The following is a 23,435-nucleotide window of genomic DNA, read 5'->3' on the forward strand; positions in this document are numbered from 1 at the left end:
AGTAGTTTCTCATTATCCTTTCCAGAATTTACTGCTATTTGACAGGACAATGTGGGAATTTCATTCAATCCTGTCAGAAAATAAAGTTCAACACAAAGCTAATTGAAGAATCAGAAAAATCAGCTGAAACCTATTTGAACAGTTCATCTGCATATTGTATCTCATGTACTGCTCAGCATACAAAGACTGCTGTATCAAGTCAATAAGGGGATAATTCGCACTGCTTGTATTTTGCCACTTTAGTGAAGTTTATTTTCCAAGTAATAACGAGAACACTTTTTCCTTTGAAACCCTTTGATCACTTTGCTGCTTGCTTTTTTTGTTGTTTTTGGAGTGGGTAGACATAATTCTAGAATTTTGTTTCAAGAGTCTTAGGATTCAGTAACAGTCCTCATCTCTTCATGTGCTATGTCACTATCCATTTGTAAATAAGCAAGACTTTAGTGTTGTCTATCCAAACAGCTTTATTCCTTTCCCTTAAAGCATATGTTTCCGTATATTTATAGTTGTTCCCAAGAACCTACAGAACTGCCGAGAGAAATCTGCAAAGTTTCTCCACAAAGTTCTTTCACAATTAGTCTCCTGTCCATGCCAGGCACAGTAAGCTCTCTTGAAAGTACTTTGCTTTTACTTTTCAGCCCGAGAAACAGATGTTGTCAAGTCATCCTACAGTGAGTTAATTTTTGAGCACGCAAGGTGAAGAAGAGGGTGCTGGACAGACAGGCTAACACTGCTAGTAATTCCTCGCTATGTAACTCAGCATTATAGAGGGAAAAATAGATGAGGGAAGACAAGTCAAGTCACACCCAGAAATAAAGATCCATTATATGCACAAAGCTCTCAAGTAGGCCAACACCCTTGTCCAGTTCTGGTGTCTTCTGCTGTTACAGAGCCAGACACCAGTGCAGGAGGAAGCACTGTTATAAGGCTAATTGAAAAAGTACTACAATCTTTTTGTAAAACTGAGCAATGGTGGTGGTTTTCCAATGAAGTAATTTTTTTTTTCTTTTTCCTTTTTGGTCAACAGTTAATTACCAAAACATTAGATAATGGCAAGCATTTAGGGATGAATTTAGGATCACCTTGTGACAGAAGGGGCAAGACCTGATATGAAATCATGATGTACAGAAATGAAACAAAAAACAAACAAAACACTCACAAAAACAAACTGCCACTTGGACACGAAAATTTAACTTTACTGACCTGTCAGTGCCACAGTTTCCAGTTAAGAAATTGCTGTATGGAAGCTGATGGAGCTTCTTTTCATCTCTAGCTTGTCGCAGGCCATAAAAAGTGATGCTGTATGCTAACAGTAGCAGAACGAGGCACATGATCATATTTAACAGGGACTGTATGATTAACGGTTCTCTCATAAAGCTTTGACAATCTCACTACATTTAAGTATGTTCTACTACTCAATGCAAAACCAGACATTAATTCTTCAGGTTCATTTTATTAGCAATGATGAATATAAATCTCTTACGAAAATATTCTTAACATTTCAATATATAAGAATAGTCTATAAAAATATACTACTACATAACAAAGCCAGTAACTTCTACAAAACATATAATTCAATATATATTTAACAATAAACAAGACATAGTAAAAATCATTTAATTAATGCTGAGGGTATTTTTACCCCCGTTTTGTCAAACAGTAACTCACATAACATAGGAAATTACTCATTCTGATACACAGAAGTGTTATCACCATAGAAGTCTATGTATGTTCCACCCTGAAGTTACCTGCACCTGCAGGAACGTAAAGCCATGACTTTTCTTTGGATGGACAGGCAGTTATGACCACAAAAATATTCTGCTGGTCACTGCAACGTCCTGCTGAAGAGAGTGTTCCACATCTGCTGCCAGCATTACTAACCCTGACCCCATGCAGGGACAGAGATCATGCTCCTACGACCCTTGTGGGGCTGGTGCCACAGATGAGCATACCATGGTTACCATGGTAGAGAACTGGAAAACTGACTTCCTGGTTAATTAACACTCATTGGCAAGGAAATAACTTAAGAGGCTACCTCTCTAGAACTAAACCTTCTTCCAACAGACAGCTCTTGAACAAAAGCTCAAGGGAGAGAAAATACTACAGGGCCGGGGGAAGTGTTTGTACTGAATGATGATCAAGGGTAGTACTATCTATCTTGTTTTCATTTACAGGAAGAGCCATCTTAGAACAGTTTTTGGAACTGGGAAAAAGCCTAGTTTCAGAAGAAAAAGGACACGTTGAACTAGTCATTTCATTGATGCTATTATGCTGAGGTCACTTCATGCCTGGTGTTGGACAAATGCAGGAAGTCCATTTTAATTACATAGCCCGCCCTTGCCTACACGATTGACTTTGCCAAATTCTTAGTGTAGGTGTATGCAGACAGCTTTTAGAGCACACTTTGACAACCAACGTAACCTGAAACAAACAGGCTGCTGCACAGTGACAGTACATAACTTTTTCAGCCAGCTTTCTATAGAACAGTCAGGTATACAAGGCTTTAAGGCTGTAAAGTCCCACTGAAGACAACAGATGATTACAGTGGTTTGCATAGTAAAGAACATAAGAAACATTCTGTGATGCATCAGTAACAACTAAACCTTTTTACCCTGTGCTTAGGTGCAAAACAATCAATAATAATTATTACTCTTTCTATTCAGGATCCACTGAAATCACTACACTGCATTAACGTGTTGAAATTCAAAAGAAACAACTTTATGGCATAGCAATTGCAATGTAACAATATTCCATCATATCACAAAGGAAGGTCTTTCTATTAGAAAAGTAAATTTATCAAACTTAAAAATACTGCAAAGATCACAACAGGACATTACAGGTGATGAACATTAATAATATATTTCTGACTAAAAGCTCAGAAAAATAACATTTGACCCTGAGAAAATTGCTGTATTAAAATGCTAAAAAAATTTTTTTGAAATTAAAACTCTATTAGAAAAAAGTAAAACTAAGAATCTGAAAGGATCAACATTCAGCCAGCTTCATTTCAGATTCTCAAACTGTTAAGTTCTGAATAAAAAAAAAGCTTGACCATCTTAATGTGATTGTAAGAAATATTTTTCATTAAAAAAACCCACCAGCATTTTAGGGTATTCTCTTCAAGGCTTCCAACTAAATTTTAGGGTTTTAACCTACATTTGAGAGGAAGAAAAATCTAAAAATTGAAGTGGTTGAAAAAAAACCTTAAAGCTTAAGTGTCTTCCATTCCCAATATCATCTAGAAAAGCTAGTTATAGAAGCTAGCTTGTCATACTTTATGACTAGAGAAGCCCTAGTCAAGTTCTTCATTCTCACACTAGTTAAACAATTCTCTAAAAGATGGCTCAAAATCAAAATAATGTTCCAAAAAACACAATGGCCTCTAACACAGGATCTTATTTAGATTATAATTATTTTTAACAACTTAAGTATTTAGGAAGGTTTAAGAACAGCAAAAGGAAATAAGTAGATGGAGCCATAAGAAAACCCTATAGATTTGGATAAAGAAAAAAAAAATCATTTGGCACCACAGGTATGGAAATATATCAGAAGTGTTTCCGCAAGAACTTGACAGAAAAATTACCAATCACTGTATTGGGTTGTTGATTTCACGTCAGGTTATCTTCTACACTTCCTTATGTATTAAGGGCAAGAAAACAGTCCTTTCTTCAGTAGGCTGTTCTTCTCCACTAAGTGTAAACAAGATTAATTGAAATAATACAACCTGAAGATTTTTTATATAAGCTTCCACATTATTTTTATTCTGTACTGACAAATCAACATTTGTATGTTGTACGAGAGGAGATCTAGGAGGGACCTTATTGCTCTGTACAGCTACATGAAAGGAGGTTTTAGGCAGGTGGGGGTCAGTTTCTTCTCCCAGATAACTAAAAAAGGACAAAAGGATACAGCCTCAAATTACACCAAAGGAGGTTTAGGCTGGGTATTAGGAAAAATTCCTTCACTGAAAGGGTGGTGAAGCATTGGAACAGGCTGCCCGAGGAGGTGGTGGAATCACCATCCCTGGAGGTATTTAAAAGACTGGTAGATACAGTGCTTAGGTTTAGTGATAGACTTGGCAGCCCTAAGTTAACGGTTGGACTTGATGATCTCAAAGGTCTTTTCCAACCTAAATGATTCTATTCTATGATCTAATTCCCCTTCCTAATGTTTTCACACTCTAATCAAGCTCAGGCTACTCTGGTTTTGCCCTCTCTGACAAGCTTACTAAACAGTTACATAGCCAGATCAGCTCCCAGGGCTAGCTCACCACAAAACCACGTAAGCACAAGCACTGAGCCAACGGGAGGGAGCAGGACTAGCTGACAACCCAGATTTACATCAATCTGAACTGCTTTGGAACCACACCTTTAGAAGTGTCAGCTCAAACACATCCATATTAAATGTGAAGTTAAGCAGTAAAAAATGCAGTTTATTTTCCTTCCCACCCCTGAAACCTGTTGCAGATGGCTCCTCACATCCAGTGCATCCTGAAGTACATACACATTCCAGTCCTTAAGGACACAAGTACCTAGATCTGCCCTGCCAGGATGCAATGCTTATTGTCAAAAGAAAAGATATGTGACTGGACATCTGTAAATCAAAATAAGAAAATATCAGCCAACTTTAGTGATTTTGTAAAAAAAAAAAAAAAATCAAACAAAACCAAAACCTACCATGTATCAAGTCTACAGAACACAGCATTCTCTTTTAGAAAAAAGCTAAAGTGAGCAAAAAACTGACAACCACCTTATGATACAAAGGACCAAATAAAGATCCAAGTCAAAATTTTCTTTAAGCACTACTGAGACAAGACCCAAAAGTACGTAAGACTCCATTTGGGAAAATCCCCCTTCCTGAAACTAAATATATATTCCTCCTCAAACATGAAGGACACTAAGAGCATTTTTCTTAATATTTGTTGCTATCAAGATAAAGCCTATAAAAATGAGAAGATGTGTAAGAAGTGACTAACTGCAGATTTAAAAGGGCCATGTGGAGAAACGGGGCTGAAGATGCCCACTAGCACTGCCAGATGTAGTGTGGCTCACTCCACATCTTAGAGATGTATATCCATAGCTCCACCACCCCATCAAGCTCTCCTCAAGTCTGTTCTGCAGAATCTCTGCTATGACCTGGGCCAACCTTCATTTCCTGTGAAACTGCAATTACCCTGCACTCTTTCAAATTCTCATGAAACAGAAAAATGCTTTATTGTAAATCCTCCAAACTTTATGAAGGCCAAGACGACTTACACTTGGTCTCATAAAGAACTTTTGTACAAAAGAACCTAAACAAAAAGGGTCATAAGCAGCATTTAAAATAATCTATATTAAATACCTAAAACCTATAATCTTTTGCATAGAATAAAGAAAAGTGCAGCTACAGCATAACATTCCATACCACAAGAAATGGCTAATTTACGAGTGGCATACAATTAACTGTTGTGTCTCATCACCGAGACTGCAGCAACTGAAGATGTTTATTGGGAAATCATATTGAAAGAAAGGGATTAGGTTGTTTCATTATGTCTGTAAAAGAAGTGCAAACATTTTAAACTATTTTTTAAAGAAAGCAAAGCTGATAGATAATTTGCACAAGTTGATTTTCTCTTGATACTGGAAAGATGAAATAGCCTTTTTTCTTTTAGAATCCAAATTAAAAATAAAACCCCATTTGGCATCTGTTTTGTACAAAAAAAAAAAAATAATTAGAAGGCTTGTAAATGTACAAGCTTTATCTGTTCTATAAAAGTTGGATGTTCATAGGATTATAACTCTTCGTTCCCTTCTATCTTTTATACTGCAACCCCTCTGGTAATCAAGCAGAGAACAGTATTAAGTAAGCCTAGGAGACTGATTTCCACTGCTCAAAAGAATGGAGAAAGGGTCTAAGTGGAGAATCAGGAATTCTAGGAAAATGAAAGCCAAAACACTACTGTCCACTTTTGATAGGAAGCAAGAAACTTTTAAATATCTTTCTATTTCTTGTATCTGCATGCCTACATATGAGAAAGAAAAGCACATACCTAATCAGTTGTTAAAACATCCTCGATTTTGTTTTCTTAAAAAAACCCAACAACTTATTTTATTGGCTGTAACTTGGTACTACAATTTGGTAAATGAGATATTTTAAATAAATAAAAATAAATATTGTATATATATGTCAAGGTTGCTTGTTTCTGTAATGAATTAGGTGTCTGTATTGTTAGATTTCATTTTGTTTAGCTTTTTTCAAGCTTTGTCGCCACTTACGAATGGCAGTTCCAGAACTACTGGCTACTACACAAAGGGCACCACCCACAGTCCACCAAGTTGGCAGATGATTGAGAAAAAGAATTTGTAAAATAAAAGCAAACACCACATCCATTGTTTTCATTATGGCTACAGGTCCAGCTTTCTCTATCTGTAATGCTTTTGTGAGAAATATTTGACCCCCTAACCCCAACAAGCCTATTAATATTAGAAGAACCCTATCTTTACCACAATATGGTAAACGCCATTCATTCAAAACAAACAACGCTATAACACAGCCAATTAAACCAATAACTGCATAATACCAAATTGACAAAAAATAATGCACAGATTTTCCCACCTTCCTTAGTATAACAAAAGTTGAAGCTGCAGATACTGTGCTTGTAATTGCTGCTATAGTTCCTTTAAGATGGTCTGTGTAACTTCCTTCAATTCCCGTTACGTTTGACCCAAACAGAAACGGTGGTCTGGCAATAAGAACCACTCCAGTGATTGCAAAGAGGGTAAACAGAAGATCCCAAATACTGTATTTCTCTTTGAGAAAGATCCATGCCAGCAACGATGTAAAAACAGGACTGCTAAAAGTTATAACAGTGGCATCAGCTAGCGGCATGACTTGGAAAGCGTAGTAGAGAAGAATCATTGCGCTAGAGCCAAGGAATCCTCGGAAGAAAAGAAAAATTCTTTTACCTTTTGGTCCCAAAAACCCCGTTCTGAAAAACAGAAATGACACATTAATGTCACTGGCTTGCTTATTTCATGACCAACATCCAATTACATTTAAATATACACACCCTTCTAGACTGTACACACCTTTCTGGATGAGTGACTTACAAAATACCAAAATATTTTAAACTGTTTTACCACAGACCAGTTTATTCCCACCCCCACCCCCAATTATATTCAGATTCCAGAACCTGATCTTCTAGCTATTAACTCTTTGCTTGCAAAATAACCCAAAACTGTCTACAAATTACCTCCTATTTTTTGAGAACACTACCTAATGGAAGATCGATACATTTCACATAATTCCTGTAGAAAACCCTACAATTCAAGGAGTCAAAGATTTTCAGTTTTCTGAATTGTATTAAGATACTATCAACTAATAAAAAAAGCACTTATGCAAATGAAGTCCAAATTAAAATTATCTTGCAATCTGATTTAACTGAGTGATAATTCTAGATCTACTTTTCAGAAAAAACTTTCAATTTAAATGTTTGCTTCACTTACTTGTAGTATATTAAACCAGGAAGAACAAATGCCATTTGGAAAACACATCGAAATGCACTCACTTCCACTGAATGTACATCATCTATTTTTTTAAGAAATAAAGAGGCCACTGAGAAAAGGAAGGCAGACAGTACGGTATAAAACAGCCCAAGTCCTGGACAAGCAGCTTTCTTCTTTGCTCCTGCAACAAATAAACTCCAGTTAGTAATGATCTATTAGAAGATTTCTTAGGTCAGGCAGCTCTACATACTCCAGTGCTCCATACAGTTGTAGCTATTCTTGTGGTAGAGGACAGGGGAAGCAAAAGAAACATGCAAATACTACGTGTATTTACCAGACTTCCCCTGAAAATGCATTTCACTGACCACTAAAGGTCTCCTTTTTTTTCTTAAAACACAAGACAAGAGATGAACTCTTAACACTTTGGATACAAAACTTCCCACGGTTCTATATGACTTAGCAGGCTTTACTCCTCAGAGGCATCAGGCTAGTTTGGATGATTCACTATAGGGCTAATAGTATGATTCTGACCACCACCCAAGGACCAAGAAATACAACTGACTGCAAAATGGTCCATGGTCAGATTCTGAAACACTGAAAATTACTACCTTGGGAATTATCTGATTATTAAGTAAATTAAGGTTCATAAGCAAAAATTTAATTTCCTAGCTCACAATGTAAAAATTGTGTAGAGAACCTCATTTTTGTTATACTTCATGCTTATCTTGCAGTTAAATCACCCTAAATTTGACCTAGACCCTCTGAAGTTTTACATAATTTTTATCTTTCTATAAGAATCCAAATATTTTCTCCAAATAAACATCAAATACACATTTTTAAGCAGAAGAAATTGAAGTGACTACTTTTAAAATATCATAGGCCTGCTTAACGTACTGATATCTACCACAGTTCCATGAAGACCTCAGTTTCACCTTATTGTATGCTTATTTATCAAACTTTCTCTTCCTGAAGTAGTTGTAGTTTCCCAAGTCTAATACTTTCTATTCAAGCTTCCCCATTCCCTCAGGCTCTATTCAGGGACATACTCTTCCTCGTTCCACCCATCTCCACCCTCGACAATTTAAAAAAAAAAAAAAAAAAAAAAGGCATGCAAGCAAGCAGAGAGGGTGAACTGCTGCTGACCTCAACACGGTCTCCAAAGAAACCAGCCTTTTCCCTTATTGCTGTGCTGCACAAGAGGAACAGTGTTTCCACTGAACCTAGAGGTGAACACCATGGCAAAGAGAACACATCTAAATATTTGACTGGGATGTTACCTCACTCTCTCTTTTCTCTCTGTCTGTCTAAAGCATTGGGAGTTACCTTTTCTGCTGGAACACCCTCTGAAGGTAAGAGTGAGAACTCCACGCACCTAAGGCAGTGTTCGCGGTGTTCTCACATTAGCATGGAAGCCAGTGAGCCTTAGGACCTCCTAAAATATCATCAGCAGGGCACTGCTGTGAGTTGCTTAGCAACTAAATATGGTTTTGCGGGGGGTTTGGTTTGTTTGAGGTGTGTGGGCTTTTTTAAATTAACAAAACTTGTCACAAACCATTTTGATTGTCCTTGAGATCACCACCAAAGGCTGAGAAACTGCATCTTACTGCCTGGGAGCTGGGACTGTGGGCTGACACAGCGTGTACAGCATTGGTTCTGGCTTTAACAGTTCTAGAGACCCAGGCTTTACACCTGCAAGCAGAATTTTAAGTAGGCAGAAAGGCTGTTCTTCAAGGAATCCAGCCACAATACACCTGAAAATTAATGTCAGTTTCTACTAGAAACATTTCTGTTTAGCAACAGCCACTTACATAAAAGTTACTATAAAAACTACCACTGACTGACACTGCAACGGGACATTCAACAACTACGAAAATGAGTAGATTTTTAAAATGTCCATTAATTATGTAAGATGCTAATCCACAGTCACACAACAAAACCACAAAATCAACAACGCCTCTAATACAAAAGCAAGAGGCATCAAGACTGGCCTGTAACTGAAACGGGAAATCCAAGTGCAGGCTGGCGTACGGATGAACACAGCACAAACAGATTAACTTTTACTTCAGGCATGATAGCTCGTCTGATTACTATAGAACAAAGCCAATCTAAATAATGGAAGTGTTGAAATGGAAAACCAATCAAACTAAACCAAAGTAAGCTGAAAGGATCTCATACACAGAACTAAGCTTTGGATTTGAAGGAGCAGAAAAAACAAAAGGAAATCATTTTTGTAAGCTACCCAACGTACCATGCCTATCAGAAACAGTATCTTGCAATACCAGAATTTAAGCCATCAGCCTCTCACATTGCTAAAGCATGTACCCAGTGTGGTAAGAAATGTTTTAGTTCCTTTTAAAAGTGAAATGGTACAAGTTCTTCCACCAAAAACAAAAGAGTTGCAGTTCTGAAGAAGTACTTATTTTGAAATATATTGTAAGAAGTTAGGTTAAGATAACATTCCCACCCCACAAAATATTAAGCCTCCAAACACTAGCCCTACACTATCAAAATACTCAAGTATTCATGGTTTTTTCTTAAAAAAAAAATAAAAAGTGTAGCAGTCTGAAAATAAAAACAGTTTTGAGTAGTACCCAAGTCCTCTTTTCTGAGCGGCTACAGATTAGAGACTTGGTTTTCCAATTTTATTCCCTGGCCATCTCCACACGTAAGCCTTTCAAACAATCATCCACTCCTGTTTTAGGTCCTACTCAAATGCCTCCAGCCACACATCGTTTTCTGTGTAAATTCTTTTTGTTTGCATATTAATGCTACGCTTTCTTTCAAAGAGTTTTTATACTTGCAAAACACATACACTGCAGAAAATCACGTTTCTCACGTGCACGCATCTTGAGTAGCAGAGGCAGACAAGTACGGGCTATGGGGAAGGCGGTCAGTGAGAAGACGACTCTCCCAGCCCTTCAGGAAAGCCAGCGAGGGGTGATGGGTTGCTCACCCCGCAAGCGGCTGAGCAGCGCTCTCACTAACCTCGGGCAGTGCCAGGAGCACAACAGCCTGCGCGCCAGCTAAGCGTGGTCACGCAGACTGGATCTAGGCATGATTCATAAAGTTCAGCCACTGACTCACGAATTTTGCTTGGATAGACTACCGAAAGAAAAAAAAAAGGGGGGGTGGGGTGTTTGGTGAATAAATGCAAGTTTCTCAGGATTTCAGGTATTTTTTTCCCCGAGTTTTGCCTCAGAAGTGATACTAACATGAATTTTGCAGGTGAACTACACTCTCTCTTCTGGCCTCTCCACAGCCCACTAGCTGAGAAAGATTGCCATCTTACCCGTTTTCTGCTGGAAAGTCAATTATGGTCTGTATTTAATGACAAACACGTTTTCAGTGATGCTGAAAAATGACACGTGCTAAATACCCCAGATAACAACTTCAAAAATTATTTGTAGGTGGCGTTTATGTTTTAAAAAGCAGCAACATTTAACTTATAAGAACACGTCACGCATTTTGCAGTAAGTTTGTGGCTTTAATGATCCAGCACGTCCCAGAAACTAAGCACGGACTGAGACAGAACGAAGCGTGCTCACAGCGGCGTTATAAATTGAGACCACAACAGATCATAATCCAATTAAAATTTTATTAATTATAGCAAGTAGAATATGAGCAAAAACAGCGCTGGACAGCAGGGGAGTCTGCGCTCCGCCAACTGCCGTACTGAGCAGTTCAAACAGTCCCTTTTTATACATCTTTACTTCCGTGTTCATGAAGTAGTGGAGGTACTCTGCGCATGCTTCAGTTGTTGTTAGGGGGTCATTTTCTGCCTCCTGGTGGTCGTTGAGGCCGAAGTAAGAAGTCTTCCTCCTTTGTCCCATAGTTGACCCCTCACTCATATGTCCTTATATGGGGTTGTTTGTCCTGTTTCTATCGGTTCCTGGACATCTGGTGGTTATCTTATCTTGCACAAGCGGTATCTGGTGGCTGGTTTAGTTTGCATAAGCGATTTCGTATCTTTTGCTGTCCGACCTTTACATTGGGCTTAACATAAATCTTAATAAACAATACCCTAGTCCATAGTTTCTCACAATCCCCCCTTTTTCTTTTTATCCTATTATTGTCTATTAGACGCTACTTTCATTCTCGGCACTGCAAGCAAACCTTTTTCCACAATCCCAACATTTATCATAACACTCACAAGGTAATACCTCACAATTACAATAGGCATAGTTCTCACGTGGCATAACGCATTCACAACAATCTTCATCCTCATTAATAGATACACTCTTATATTTTGCCCCAGACCTCGTAGTTAAAATAAGCAATTTAGCTATGTCAAACTGTTCTTTAATAAAATGTAAAATATAGTGTAATATACAAGGCCCAAATATAAGTCCCAGAATCAACATAATAAGCGGTCCTGCTAAAGCAGACAACAAAGTGGTTAGCCAAGGTGAAACATTAAACCAGTTTTCATACCATGGCCTGCCCGCCTCACGATCCTTCTTACGTTGATCTAACCTTTTCCGGAGTTCAGACATGGTGTCCTGGACTACTCCCGTATGGTCAGCAAAAGAACAACATTCTTCATTGAGAGCTACACATAACCCTCCTTCCTTTAAGAACAATAGATCTAATCCTCTTCTATTTTGCAGCACTACTTCTGATAAAGACTTTACTGAAGTGGCTAAATTTTGGATAGATTGTTCTATTTTTGCTAAATCCTCATCTACAGCCATCTGCAAACTTCGTAATTCCTGACCTTTTACTAGGGAGGCTATGCCTGTACCTGCTCCAACTCCGCCCGCTATCAGCAGTGTAGCTAGGGTTACCACTGTAATTGGCTCTCATTTTTGTCTATTCAGGTCTCCCTCAAAGTGGCGTAACACCTCCTCAGAGGTGTGATAGATCAGACGAGGAACAATAATCACCTGTACGCAAAACTGAGATTGATTAAACACGTTTAGGGATAGGCAAGGCGTTACTCCGATGTCTGAACAAACCCATTTAGCTCCTGGTGTCGGGATAGCCCATTTGTCATTTTTGACTCTTGTGTTTCTCTATATTGGTGTTAGTGACTGTTCGGTTGCGCAAAGGCTGATACTTTTCGGGCACTGTACCTATACATTTTCCTTGACCTGTTACTAATTGAATAGTAATTCCTTGCGTATGGTTCCTCTGGTCATCCCATGGGCATTCTCGTGGGTTTGAACCATTAGACCATTGAATCCTACCTGGTTTTCCAATTGCCTCAAAATATGGTGGTTTAACATTATAACATAACCAGCATTCCTCAGTTAAATTTGGTTTGCTTTCATTAAGGGCACGATAAGAGGCTTGCATTAGATTCCATAAGGGGTTTTTGGATTCTGACAACTCTAGATCCCTGGATAAAGAAAATTCAGTCACAGTGTCATTAGTTGTTTCCGAAAGGGAGTCTGGAGAAGGGGTTACAACAATTATGGGGGCAACCTTTTTTCAGAGGAAGTGGGTGGATTCAGGACCAGGTTTGGTCCTACTGGTAAGGGATCGTGTGGAAGCTTTTCCTTTATTACTTTAATAAAACCCCCTCGGTCTGGCCCTGGTTCTCTGATTCTAACTCCCCACATCTTTCCTACTAACCAACTATCATCTGTAGGACTTGATATATTTATTTCCAGATATTGACAGTTTGATGAGTATTGTCCCCCTAATATATATCCATTGTAAGTATATGAAGGTGGGTTACAGCCTTGGGGTCCCCAACTAATTTTCAAATATTTATCATTATTAATTCCCCATTCTAGGGCCATTGTTTCACATCCCCAGTATGCGCAATAATAATGTCCAGGGTAATTACAGTATTCTTTCCCTGGATTAGAGGCAGGACAAAAATAAGTTGAACTTTTATTACCTTGCCATCCTTGTCTTTTGCATACAGGAGTGAATTGCCCGATTAGTTGACATGGAGTTACGTTGAATGTTGGGCTGCCAGGTCCTTGAAATTCACCAACGACTTGGCTTGTATCTAATTGCAATAATTTCCAGCTCATTGGCTCATGAGGGTTTCCATCTGCTTGGGTTATTATCAATAACAGAACTAATGGCATAACAGGAAAAAGGGTGTCTGTCAATTTTGCCAATTTAAGTATATTTTTACCAGTCCTGGGGAAGTTCGGCCATTGCTGCTTTTGTGTCCCATTGTTCTGGTTCTTTTCTCCACAGTTTGTTCCTCCTCTGCCTTGCCCGTCGACTCGGTTGCTTCGAGCCACGGGGTGTACCATCTTCTCGGCAGCAAGGGGATTCTTCAGGAGAACAGCTGTTTCGGGCTTTCTGCCTGTTTACATAGGCTTCCCACTTTGCAGCTTTAACTAATGGGGCAAAGCAAAACACGGTTAGTACTTCCCTTCTGCACTTTATAGCCAAGATTTCAGCTATAAAGGGGACTGGTTCGTTGGAGTGGTAACAATAATATTGAGGGTTTATTCCTTTGGCAAAAATTTCCCACCACTCATGGGATTCTCGAATAATTTCTTGTTTAGACTCTAATTGTTTTAATTTCCACTCAGTGAGAGTTCTTTGGATTTTTCCAACACTGTGTGTAAACTCCTATCGGAGGGTATCTACATTCACAGTGTGTCCACCATTTATCCTGGCATACCTTACACCTGAAACAAGCAAATGGATAACAATTGCAGTTCAAATTATTACACCTAATTCGTGTATCTAGAGTACATATATTATTTACATCAGCATATCTTCTATATTCAATATTGTGTGGTTGCATAAGTTTAGCACTTTCCTTCAACACACTTTGTATGCTTCCATATATAATAGATAAAAAAGAAATAATTATAGCAAATATAAACAGCAATACACACTTTATACCAAAAGGCAATGCGGCAAAATAATCAAATAAAGTCTCTATCATTACGTTATCTTTTCAGGGTTATCTTGGTGTCACCTGGAGTACTGATTACTTTCCAGTGGGGTCTCGTCACTGGGCCTTTAATGCGACTGGCTTGAGTCCATCCACGCTCAGCAGTCCAGGACAGCTGTTCCATGGCGTATGGTATTCCCACTTAATACCCAAGCTTTCTGTTAGATCTCTAACAATTTTTGACACAAAGTGTGTTCCTCTGTCCGAGTCGATACCTTCAGGTACTCCATATCGAGGTATAATGTGTTCAAGTAACACTTTAGTAACTTGGTTAGCAGTTGCCTTGGAGGTAGGAAAAGCCTCAACATAATGTGTTAAATGATCCACCATTACTAATAATATTTGTAACGCCCTACCCTGGGTAGTTCAGTAAAATCCACTTGTATGTGTGAGAAAGGTCTGTATGCTGGGGAACGTCCTCCAAGAGGCTTTTGTCTCATGTTGTTTCGATTAACCTTTTGACAGGTCTCGCAGGCTGCCGTGACTGTCTTTGCTATGTTATATACGCCTATACAGGCAAACTGTTGATTGAAATGATCAACTAACGCCTGGGTTCCCCAGTGTGTTTTACTATGTATTTTTGAAAATATTTCAAGTGCTATGCCCTTCGGCAAAACTTCTCTCCCATCTGGCAATATGTACTTACCATCCTGTTCCTTAGCTCCCATTTGTTCTAGTTTTTCCTTTTCTGCAGACTCAAACCTCAAATTTTTACTAACAGGTATTTGTTGTATAGTTAAAATCGTACTATAATTGCCTGCCACTCGTTTTGCTTCTGTATCAGCTGCATTATTTCCCCTAACTTGGTAACTCGTACCTCGCTGGTGTCCCTTTATATGTACAACTGCTATTTTATTCGGCATTTTTAATGCCTCCAGAACTCGCCGAATTAATTCCGGGCGTATCAGTTCTTTTCCCTGTGAGTTAACGAATCCTCTGTCTTCCCATATTTTCCCAAAAGTGTGCACTACTCCGAACGCATAGCGTGAGTCTGTATATATAGTTCCATCCTTTCCCTTCAGTGACACTAATGCTTTCCACAATGCATACAGCTCACAGGCTTGAGCCGACCAGCTGGCACTCAGGGGGCCCGATTCTATTGTCTTAAATTCTCTTTTTTCCCACTATTCGAGATGACCCATCTATGAAAAATATTTCTCCATGTTGTAATTCCTCTTCTTCTAGGTCTGGTCGAATTCGTGTTTGTTGTTCAATCGTTTGAAGACAATCATGTACTAACTCAGTACTTTCCCCTGGGTATAGAAATTCTGCAGGGTTAACCGCTCCGATAGTCCTTAGGGATAGTTTTGGAGATTCTATGAGTATTCCCTCATACTTTAATAGTCGGCTATCTGTAAGCCATTTTTCTGCTTTTTGTTGAAGCACCCCCCTTATATTATGAGGCGCATATAGGACAACTTCTCCATTAAAGGTAATACGATTCGTTTCTTCAAGTAATAAGGCAGCAGCAACAATGATTTGTAAACAACTCGGCCAACCCCTGCTCACAGGGTCCAACAGCTTTGATAAGTATGCCACCGGTTTCTTTTGTCCGGCCCATTCCTGAGTTAATACTCCGAATGCCGTTCCTTCATGTATGTTAACGAATAAATGGAATGGCTGCTTTAAATCTGGGAGGCTTAAAACCGGTGCTTGACTTAGCTCCCTTTTGAGACTGGCAAACTGCTCTTGATCCTGAGGGGTCCACTTGGGTATTTTGTCTTTAGACAGTTGTTCATATAAGAATTTAACTTTAAAGCTGTAGTTCTCTATCCATTGCCTACAATACCCAAATAGCCCTAATGCCTGCCGAATTTGCCTCTTAGTGACAGGCATAGGTAATTCCAGAATTCCTTTAATGCGCTCTGGATCCAATATCTTCTTGCCGTTAAACAAATAATGCCCCAAATATTTCACTTTTTCCTCCACAAATTGTAACTTTTCTTGTGATACCCGTAGTCCCTTTTGTGCAAGAAAGTTTAGGAGTCGAATGCTTTCTTTTCTTACATCCTCCTTATTATTCCCTGCTATGAGCAGATCATCTACATACTGTAACAGCACGTTTCCCGTTTGTACCTGGTATTCTTTTAAGAGCTCTCCCAGGGCCTGCCCAAACAGATTAGGGGACTCAGTGAACCCTTGGGGGAGCACGGTCCATCTCAATTGCTGTCTACGGCCTGTCTCTATGTCTTCCCATTCAAAGGCAAAATAATCACGGCATTCTTCTGCCAGTGGACAGGCCCAAAAGGCATCCTTTAAATCAGCCACACTATACCAGGAGTTATGGGGTCCTAGCTTGCTTAGCAGTGTGTATGGATTTGCTACTACAGGGAACCGGGTGATAGTTCTTTTGTTTATTTCCCTTAAATCATGTACGAGCCGGTATTTCCCATTTGGTTTCTTTACAGGCAGAATGGGAGTGTTAAAGGGTGACATACAAGGCTCTAAGATTCCTTGTGCTAACAATCGATCAATTTCTGGTTTTAATCCTCTCCGTCCTTCTAGGGATATGGGATATTGCCTTACCCTCACAGGTATGTGGGGTTCGGAAATTTGGATTTTAATCGGTGGGATTTCCAGTCTACTAATTGTGTCCGGAGAGTACCAGACATCGGGGTTAATTTGTTTTTGATCATCCACGGTCAAAGGATAAGCAGACACCGTTAGCTCTTGATTTTTCACTTTAATTTCTAATTGCAATTCAACAATTAAATCTCGTCCTAACAGATTAAATTCTGCTTCAGGGACGAGCAAGAGTTCACCCATTCCAAATTTATTTTCAGTTTCAAATACCACATTTTTGATTTTGCTTACTTTAAAGGGTTCTCCTTTTGCCCCAATTACTTGTACTTTTTTTCAGGGGAAGCTTTACATCCCTCAGGTATTTGCCTAATAGTCGATTTCTCAGCTCCAGTGTCTACTAAAAGGGTGAACCCTTGTTTATGGGGACCTATTTTTAATTTTATCAAGGGCTCATGATGACTCCGGTCCCCTAAGGTATAGAGCCCCTGACTCTCCTATTCCATTTTCAGTATTTCCTCATCCCTGATCCTTTCTCTGCAATTCTTCTTTATATGTCCCTTCTTTCCACAGTAAAAACATCTCTGTTCCTTCTTTACTACTACGTTCCCTTGTTTCGTTCCAGCAGACCTGTGTTCACCAGTCCGCCCTTTGCGATCCTCTCTGACCGCTGCTACCATCATTTTTACTTGTCGCTTGCTGCTCTCTTCTTCCCGCCTTACGTAGACTTTCTGAGCTTCCCTCAATAATTCATCCAACCCTCTATTCTGCCAGTCTTCTAACTTTTCAATCTTCTTTCTGATATCTTCCCATGATTTTGCCACAAACTGAGTTTTGAGGAGCGCTTACCCTAAAGGGTCGTCTGGATTTACCCCAGAGTACAGCTGAAGGGCTTTCCTCAGTCGTTCCAGCCACTCAGTAGGGCTTTCATCTTTCTTTTGCATTTCATTAAATGCTTTATTGATATGCTGGCCACGGGGTACTGCTTCTCTAATCCCCTGAATTACTATAGTTCTCAGGTCCTGCATATGAGTTCTATGCACCGGATCCTGATTATCCCAATTAGGTTTTTGAAGTGGCCATTTAATATCTGCTTGAGGTCCCTGGGCATGTTAAGCATCCCACAGTCTCATTCCTGCTCGTCTAATCATAGCTCTTTCCTCAGTAGTAAATAATTGACCAAGGATAGATTACATCTCATCCCAAGTATAAAGGTTTGGTCCCAAAAATTGGTTTAATCTTTCTGCCACTCCGAGTGGGTCCTCAATTAAGTTTCCCATCTCGATTCTTTTAAAATCTCGTAGGTCAGCCGAGTTTAGGGGTACGGAAATATATCCGATCACAGGTTGAGGTCCCCCCATGGGTATTACCCTTAGGGGGTATATCTGAGCTGCCCCTTTTTGACTTCTAGTTACGCGTCTAGGAGGAGGGGGAGACCCTTGTTCCGACTCTGGTGGGGGAGTGGGCGCTCTGGGGACCTCTGGAGGGGCTGCGGGAGCAGGAGGAGGAATGTAAGGAGGGGGGGTTAGAAGGGTTTCGTCTAACTCTTCCTTCTTTTTTCTTTGTTTAATTTTTATTTCATTCAGCGGGTAAAGTCTAGCTCCCGGTCTTTCTAGCTACACTTCCGCATATTGACTCTCCTCCGGGTTAAGGGTTTTTTTTTTTATTATTAACCCAGAGGTTTAATTGCTGTCTTACCCAATCTTCTTCTGACCCATAGACTGGCCAAAAGACATTTTTAGAAATCTTCTTCCCTCCCCATATCTTAGTACAATATTCTATCATCTTCTGCTTATCTTTCCCTAGGGTTCCAGGGAAATATCTCCAATTGTCTAAGATATATGCCAGAGGGGTATTCTTAGGTACAGTGGGTACCCTTCCCATGGGAGTCGAAGGCTTGCTGCCCTTCGCCCCCATCTTCTGGAATATCCACAAACATACACTCACTCGCTCCCCTTGCTCCTGGCCCAGTCCCTCGCGGGAGATGGGAGACGCAGTACTTAAGAGTCCACACTCGCTTGGTTCAGTATATCGAACCTCTCACTCGTTATATTCCAGGAAACCCAATCCCGCCCAAACGGCAAACCCGCGAACAAATTCGCAATATACTTACGCGTCCTGCGTCTTCGTCCGGACTCCCGTGCACAGAATTTTATGGGATTTTACCGGTTTCTCCTTTGCTCATTATTCTAGAATTTAGGTTCGTCGGTAAGGTTGAGGTAGGCTGTCGGTCGCGGGGCCGCGGATTGTCGCGGGGCGCCTCCCCGGAGGACGGAAGCCCACCGTTCCTTATCTGAGTCACGGCACCAGGAATTGTTATAAATTGAGACCACAACGGATCATAATCCAATTAAATTTTATTAATTATAGCAAGTAGAATATGAGCAAAAACAGGGCTGGACGGCAGGGGAGTCTGCGCTCCGCCAACTGCCGTACTGAGCAGTTCAAACAGTCCCTTTTTATACATCTTTACTTCCGTGTTCAGGAAGTAGTGGAGGTACTCTGCGCATGCTTCAGTTGTTGTTAGGGGGTCGTTTTCTGCCTCCTGGTGGTCGTTGAGGCCGAAGTAAGAAGTCTTCCTCCTTTGTCCCATAGTTGACCCCTCACTCATATGTCCTTATATGGGGTTGTTTGTCCTGTTTCTGTCGGTTCCTGGACATCTGGTGGTTATCTTATCTTGCACAAGCGGTATCTGGTGGCTGGTTTAGTTTGCATAAGCGATTTCGTATCTTTTGCTGTCCGACCTTTACATTGGGCTTAACATAAATCTTAATAAACAATACCCTAGTCCATAGTTTCTCACAGCAACTAAATATGGTTTTGCAGGGGGTTTGGTTTGTTTGAGGTGTGTGGGCTTTTTTAAATTAACAAAACTTGTCACAAACCATTTTGATTGTCCTTGAGATCACCACCAAAGGCTGAGAAACTGCATCTTACTGCCTGGGAGCTGGGACTGTGGGCTGACACAGCGTGTACAGCATTGGTTCTGGCTTTAACAGTTCTAGAGACCCAGGCTTTACACCTGCAAGCAGAATTTTAAGTAGGCAGAAAGGCTGTTCTTCAAGGAATCCAGCCACAATACACCTGAAAATTAATGTCAGTTTCTACTAGAAACATTTCTGTTTAGCAACAGCCACTTACATAAAAGTTACTATAAAAACTACCACTGACTGACACTGCAACGGGACATTCAACAACTACGAAAATGAGCAGATTTTTAAAATGTCCATTAATTATGTAAGATGCTAATCCACAGTCACACAACAAAACCACAAAATCAACAACGCCTCTAATACAAAAGCAAGAGGCATCAAGACTGGCCTGTAACTGAAACGGGAAATCCAAGTGCAGGCTGGCGTACGGATGAACACAGCACAAACAGATTAACTTTTACTTCAGGCATGATAGCTCATCTGATTACTATAGAACAAAGCCAATCTAAATAATGGAAGTGTTGAAATGGAAAACCAATCAAACTAAACCAAAGTAAGCTGAAAGGATCTCATACACAGAACTAAGCTTTGGATTTGAAGGAGCAGAAAAAACAAAAGGAAATCATTTTTGTAAGCTACCCAACGTACCATGCCTATCAGAAACAGTATCTTGCAATACCAGAATTTAAGCCATCAGCCTCTCACATTGCTAAAGCATGTACCCAGTGTGGTAAGAAATGTTTTAGTTCCTTTTAAAAGTGAAATGGTACAAGTTCTTCCACCAAAAACAAAAGAGTTGCAGTTCTGAAGAAGTACTTATTTTGAAATATATTGTAAGAAGTTAGGTTAAGATAACATTCCCACCCCACAAAATATTAAGCCTCCAAACACTAGCCCTACACTATCAAAATACTCAAGTATTCATGGTTTTTTCTTAAAAAAAAAATAAAAAGTGTAGCAGTCTGAAAATAAAAACAGTTTTGAGTAGTACCCAAGTCCTCTTTTCTGAGCGGCTACAGATTAGAGACTTGGTTTTCCAATTTTATTCCCTGGCCATCTCCACACGTAAGCCTTTCAAACAATCATCCACTCCTGTTTTAGGTCCTACTCAAATGCCTCCAGCCACACATCGTTTTCTGTGTAAATTCTTTTTGTTTGCATATTAATGCCACGCTTTCTTTCAAAGAGTTTTTATACTTGCAAAACACATACACTGCAGAAAATCACGTTTCTCACGTGCACGCATCTTGAGTAGCAGAGGCAGACAAGTACGGGCTATGGGGAAGCCGGTCAGTGAGAAGACGACTCTCCCAGCCCTTCAGGAAAGCCAGCGAGGGGTGATGGGTTGCTCACCCCGCAAGCAGCTGAGCAGCGCTCTCACTAACCTCGGGTAGTGCCAGGAGCACAACAGCCTGCGCGCCAGCTAAGCGTGGTCACGCAGACTGGATCTAGGCATGATTCATAAAGTTCAGCCACTGACTCACAAATTTTGCTTGGATAGACTACCGAAAGAAAAAAAAAAGGGGGGGTGGGGTGTTTGGTGAATAAATGCAAGTTTCTCAGGATTTCAGGTATTTTTTTCCCCGAGTTTTGCCTCAGAAGTGATACTAACATGAATTTTGCAGGTGAACTACACTCTCTCTTCTGGCCTCTCCACAGCCCACTAGCTGAGAAAGATTGCCATCTTACCCGTTTTCTGCTGGAAAGTCAATTATGGTCTGTATTTAATGAGAAACACGTTTTCAGTGATGCTGAAAAATGACACGTGCTAAATACCCCAGATAACAACTTCAAAAATTATTTGTAGGTGGCGTTTATGTTTTAAAAAGCAGCAACATTTAACTTATAAGAACACGTCACGCATTTTGCAGTAAGTTTGTGGCTTTAACGATCCAGCACGTCCCAGAAACTAAGCACGGACTGAGACAGAACGAAGCGTGCTCACAGCGGCGCTGGCGAGGATGGCCAGGGCAGGCGGCTGCCGGCACTCACGCCCCTCTCCCCGCTCGCCCTGCCAGCAGGCACCCCTCTCCACCCGCACCTGGCGAGCCTCACGCTAGCGCTGCGGCGGCGGGAGCCACCGCTTTCCCGAGGGATGAGCGCTACCGCCGGGATGGGAGCGAGCGGTGCGCGGCCCCCAGCGCCCTGCCCGCCCGCCGCGGGGTCGGCCCCGGCCCAGCCGGCGCCACCGGGGAGTCGTGCCCGCCGCTGCGCTTCGTTTCTCGGGGGCTGGCCCATCCCGGAGAAGGAGGAGGAGGAGGAGGAGGAGGAGGAGGAGGGCGCGGCCTGACGCGCTCGCAGCGGTCGCGCTGCGCCCCTCCGGGCGCCAGGTGTGAACGCTACAGCCGGGGCCGACGCGGAAGCGGCGGGGAGCCGCCCGCGGGCAGCCGGCGGCGGGGCGGACTCAGGTGCCGGGCCGCCCTCTGCGGCCGCCCCAGCTCGCTCGGCGCCCCACCGCCTGCGGCAAGCCCCGGTGCCCTCGGGGCCTCTTCCTTCTCCGCCCCGCCGGCAATGTCACCCCGAGAGCGGGCAGCCCGGCCGAGCGGGCCACCCCACCCCCCCCGCCCCGCCCCGCCTGCCAGACTCCCCGTCCTCACCAGGTGCCCCACAGCAGCGCGGCCGGGGCAAACCCCAGCAGCAGCCACGACCGCGGTGTTCTTCGGCGCCCGCCGCCTCCATGCCCGGCGCCGGGCACAGGCAAGGCTGCTCCGCATCCGGACCGTCCTGCCGGCCCAGCGGCACCTCCGGCTCCTTCCCGCCCGCTGCCGGCACAGCGGCGGCCTCGCCGCCCTGACACGGCACCATGAGGACACGGGGCCGCCCGCGACGCTGCCGGCCGCTGGCGACCCGCCGGGCACCTGGCCTCCTGCGCATGCGGTGCCGCCGCCCCGCGCCGCCCGGCTCCCCGCCTGCCCCCGCCCCGCGGGTGTGCGGCGCTCCGGGGCGCGGGGGCGGCCATGCCAGGTCGCGCCGCAGCCACCCCCGCGGTCACGGCCCCACCTGGAAGCAGCCGGGTGGCCGGTCCGCCTCAGATGGCTGCCCGAGCGCCCGGCGGGGACCGAACCCCCTCCCGGGGCAGGAGGCAGCGCCCCGCCGGCTCCTCCCCGGCGTCCCCTCGGCCCGCGGTGGCCCCCAGAGAGAGACGCGGCGGGCGGCGGAGGGCGCTGCGCGGGCGAGGGGCCTGGGCCTCGGCGGGGCTTGGCGGGACGAGCGAGGCCGCGGCGCCTCGGGAGGGGGAGCCCGCACCCCGCCGGAGCGGAGCGGAGCAGGGCCGCAGGGCCGGGCCGCGCTGCTGCTGAGCCGCCTCCCGAGGCGGGGCGCCGGCAGGGGGGAAACGGCGGCGCGAAGTTACCGTAGGGGCGTTGTTGCGTCATTCGAGCCCCTGGAAGAAAAAATGAGTAGCCCCTTTTCCTTACCCGTCATCGAGTGCAGAGAAAGAGCAGCAGAATAAATGAAAAATGTACAATTCTTCCCTTTTAAGCAAGCTAAGCTATTATCAATAATTAAAATAGGAATTTCTATTCAAAGAAGAGATATATGCTCACGTTCGTCTTTTAGCGGCATGAATTAATCCGTGTTTATTTTTAACAAGGGGAAATGTAATCTATACCTTCAGCAAAATGTGTA

General features: G+C 42.3%; 1 protein-coding gene across 1 annotated transcript; it reads right to left on the reverse strand.

Moving 5' to 3' along the window:
* Window positions 1–1,433: 1,433 nt before the first annotated feature.
* Window positions 1,434–23,010, reverse strand: SLC35G1 (solute carrier family 35 member G1). The gene is made up of 3 exons (XM_037399834.1): window positions 22,406–23,010; window positions 7,485–7,665; window positions 1,434–6,967 (listed from the first exon to the last, which is right to left on the reverse strand). Exons 1-3 carry the CDS (start codon window positions 22,680–22,682, stop codon window positions 6,208–6,210), a joined length of 1,218 nt encoding a protein of 405 aa, XP_037255731.1. The 5' UTR covers window positions 22,683–23,010; the 3' UTR covers window positions 1,434–6,207.
* Between the last annotated feature and the right edge of the window lie 425 nt (window positions 23,011–23,435).

This window comes from Falco rusticolus, chromosome 9 (genome assembly GCF_015220075.1).
Source record: "Falco rusticolus isolate bFalRus1 chromosome 9, bFalRus1.pri, whole genome shotgun sequence".
NCBI classification, from domain to species: domain Eukaryota; kingdom Metazoa; phylum Chordata; class Aves; order Falconiformes; family Falconidae; genus Falco; species Falco rusticolus.

Coding starts and splice junctions, on each gene's coding strand:
- SLC35G1 (XM_037399834.1), bottom strand. CDS start 22,682: ATGCGCAGGAGGCCAGGTGCCCGGCGGGTCGCCAGCGGCCGGCAGCGT. Junction 7,666..22,405: donor GCGCTGCTGTGGGGCACCTG/GTGAGGACGGGG, acceptor TATTTGTTGCAG/GAGCAAAGAAGAAAGCTGCT. Junction 6,968..7,484: donor CCTGGTTTAATATACTACAA/GTAAGTGAAGCA, acceptor TCTGTTTTTCAG/AACGGGGTTTTTGGGACCAA.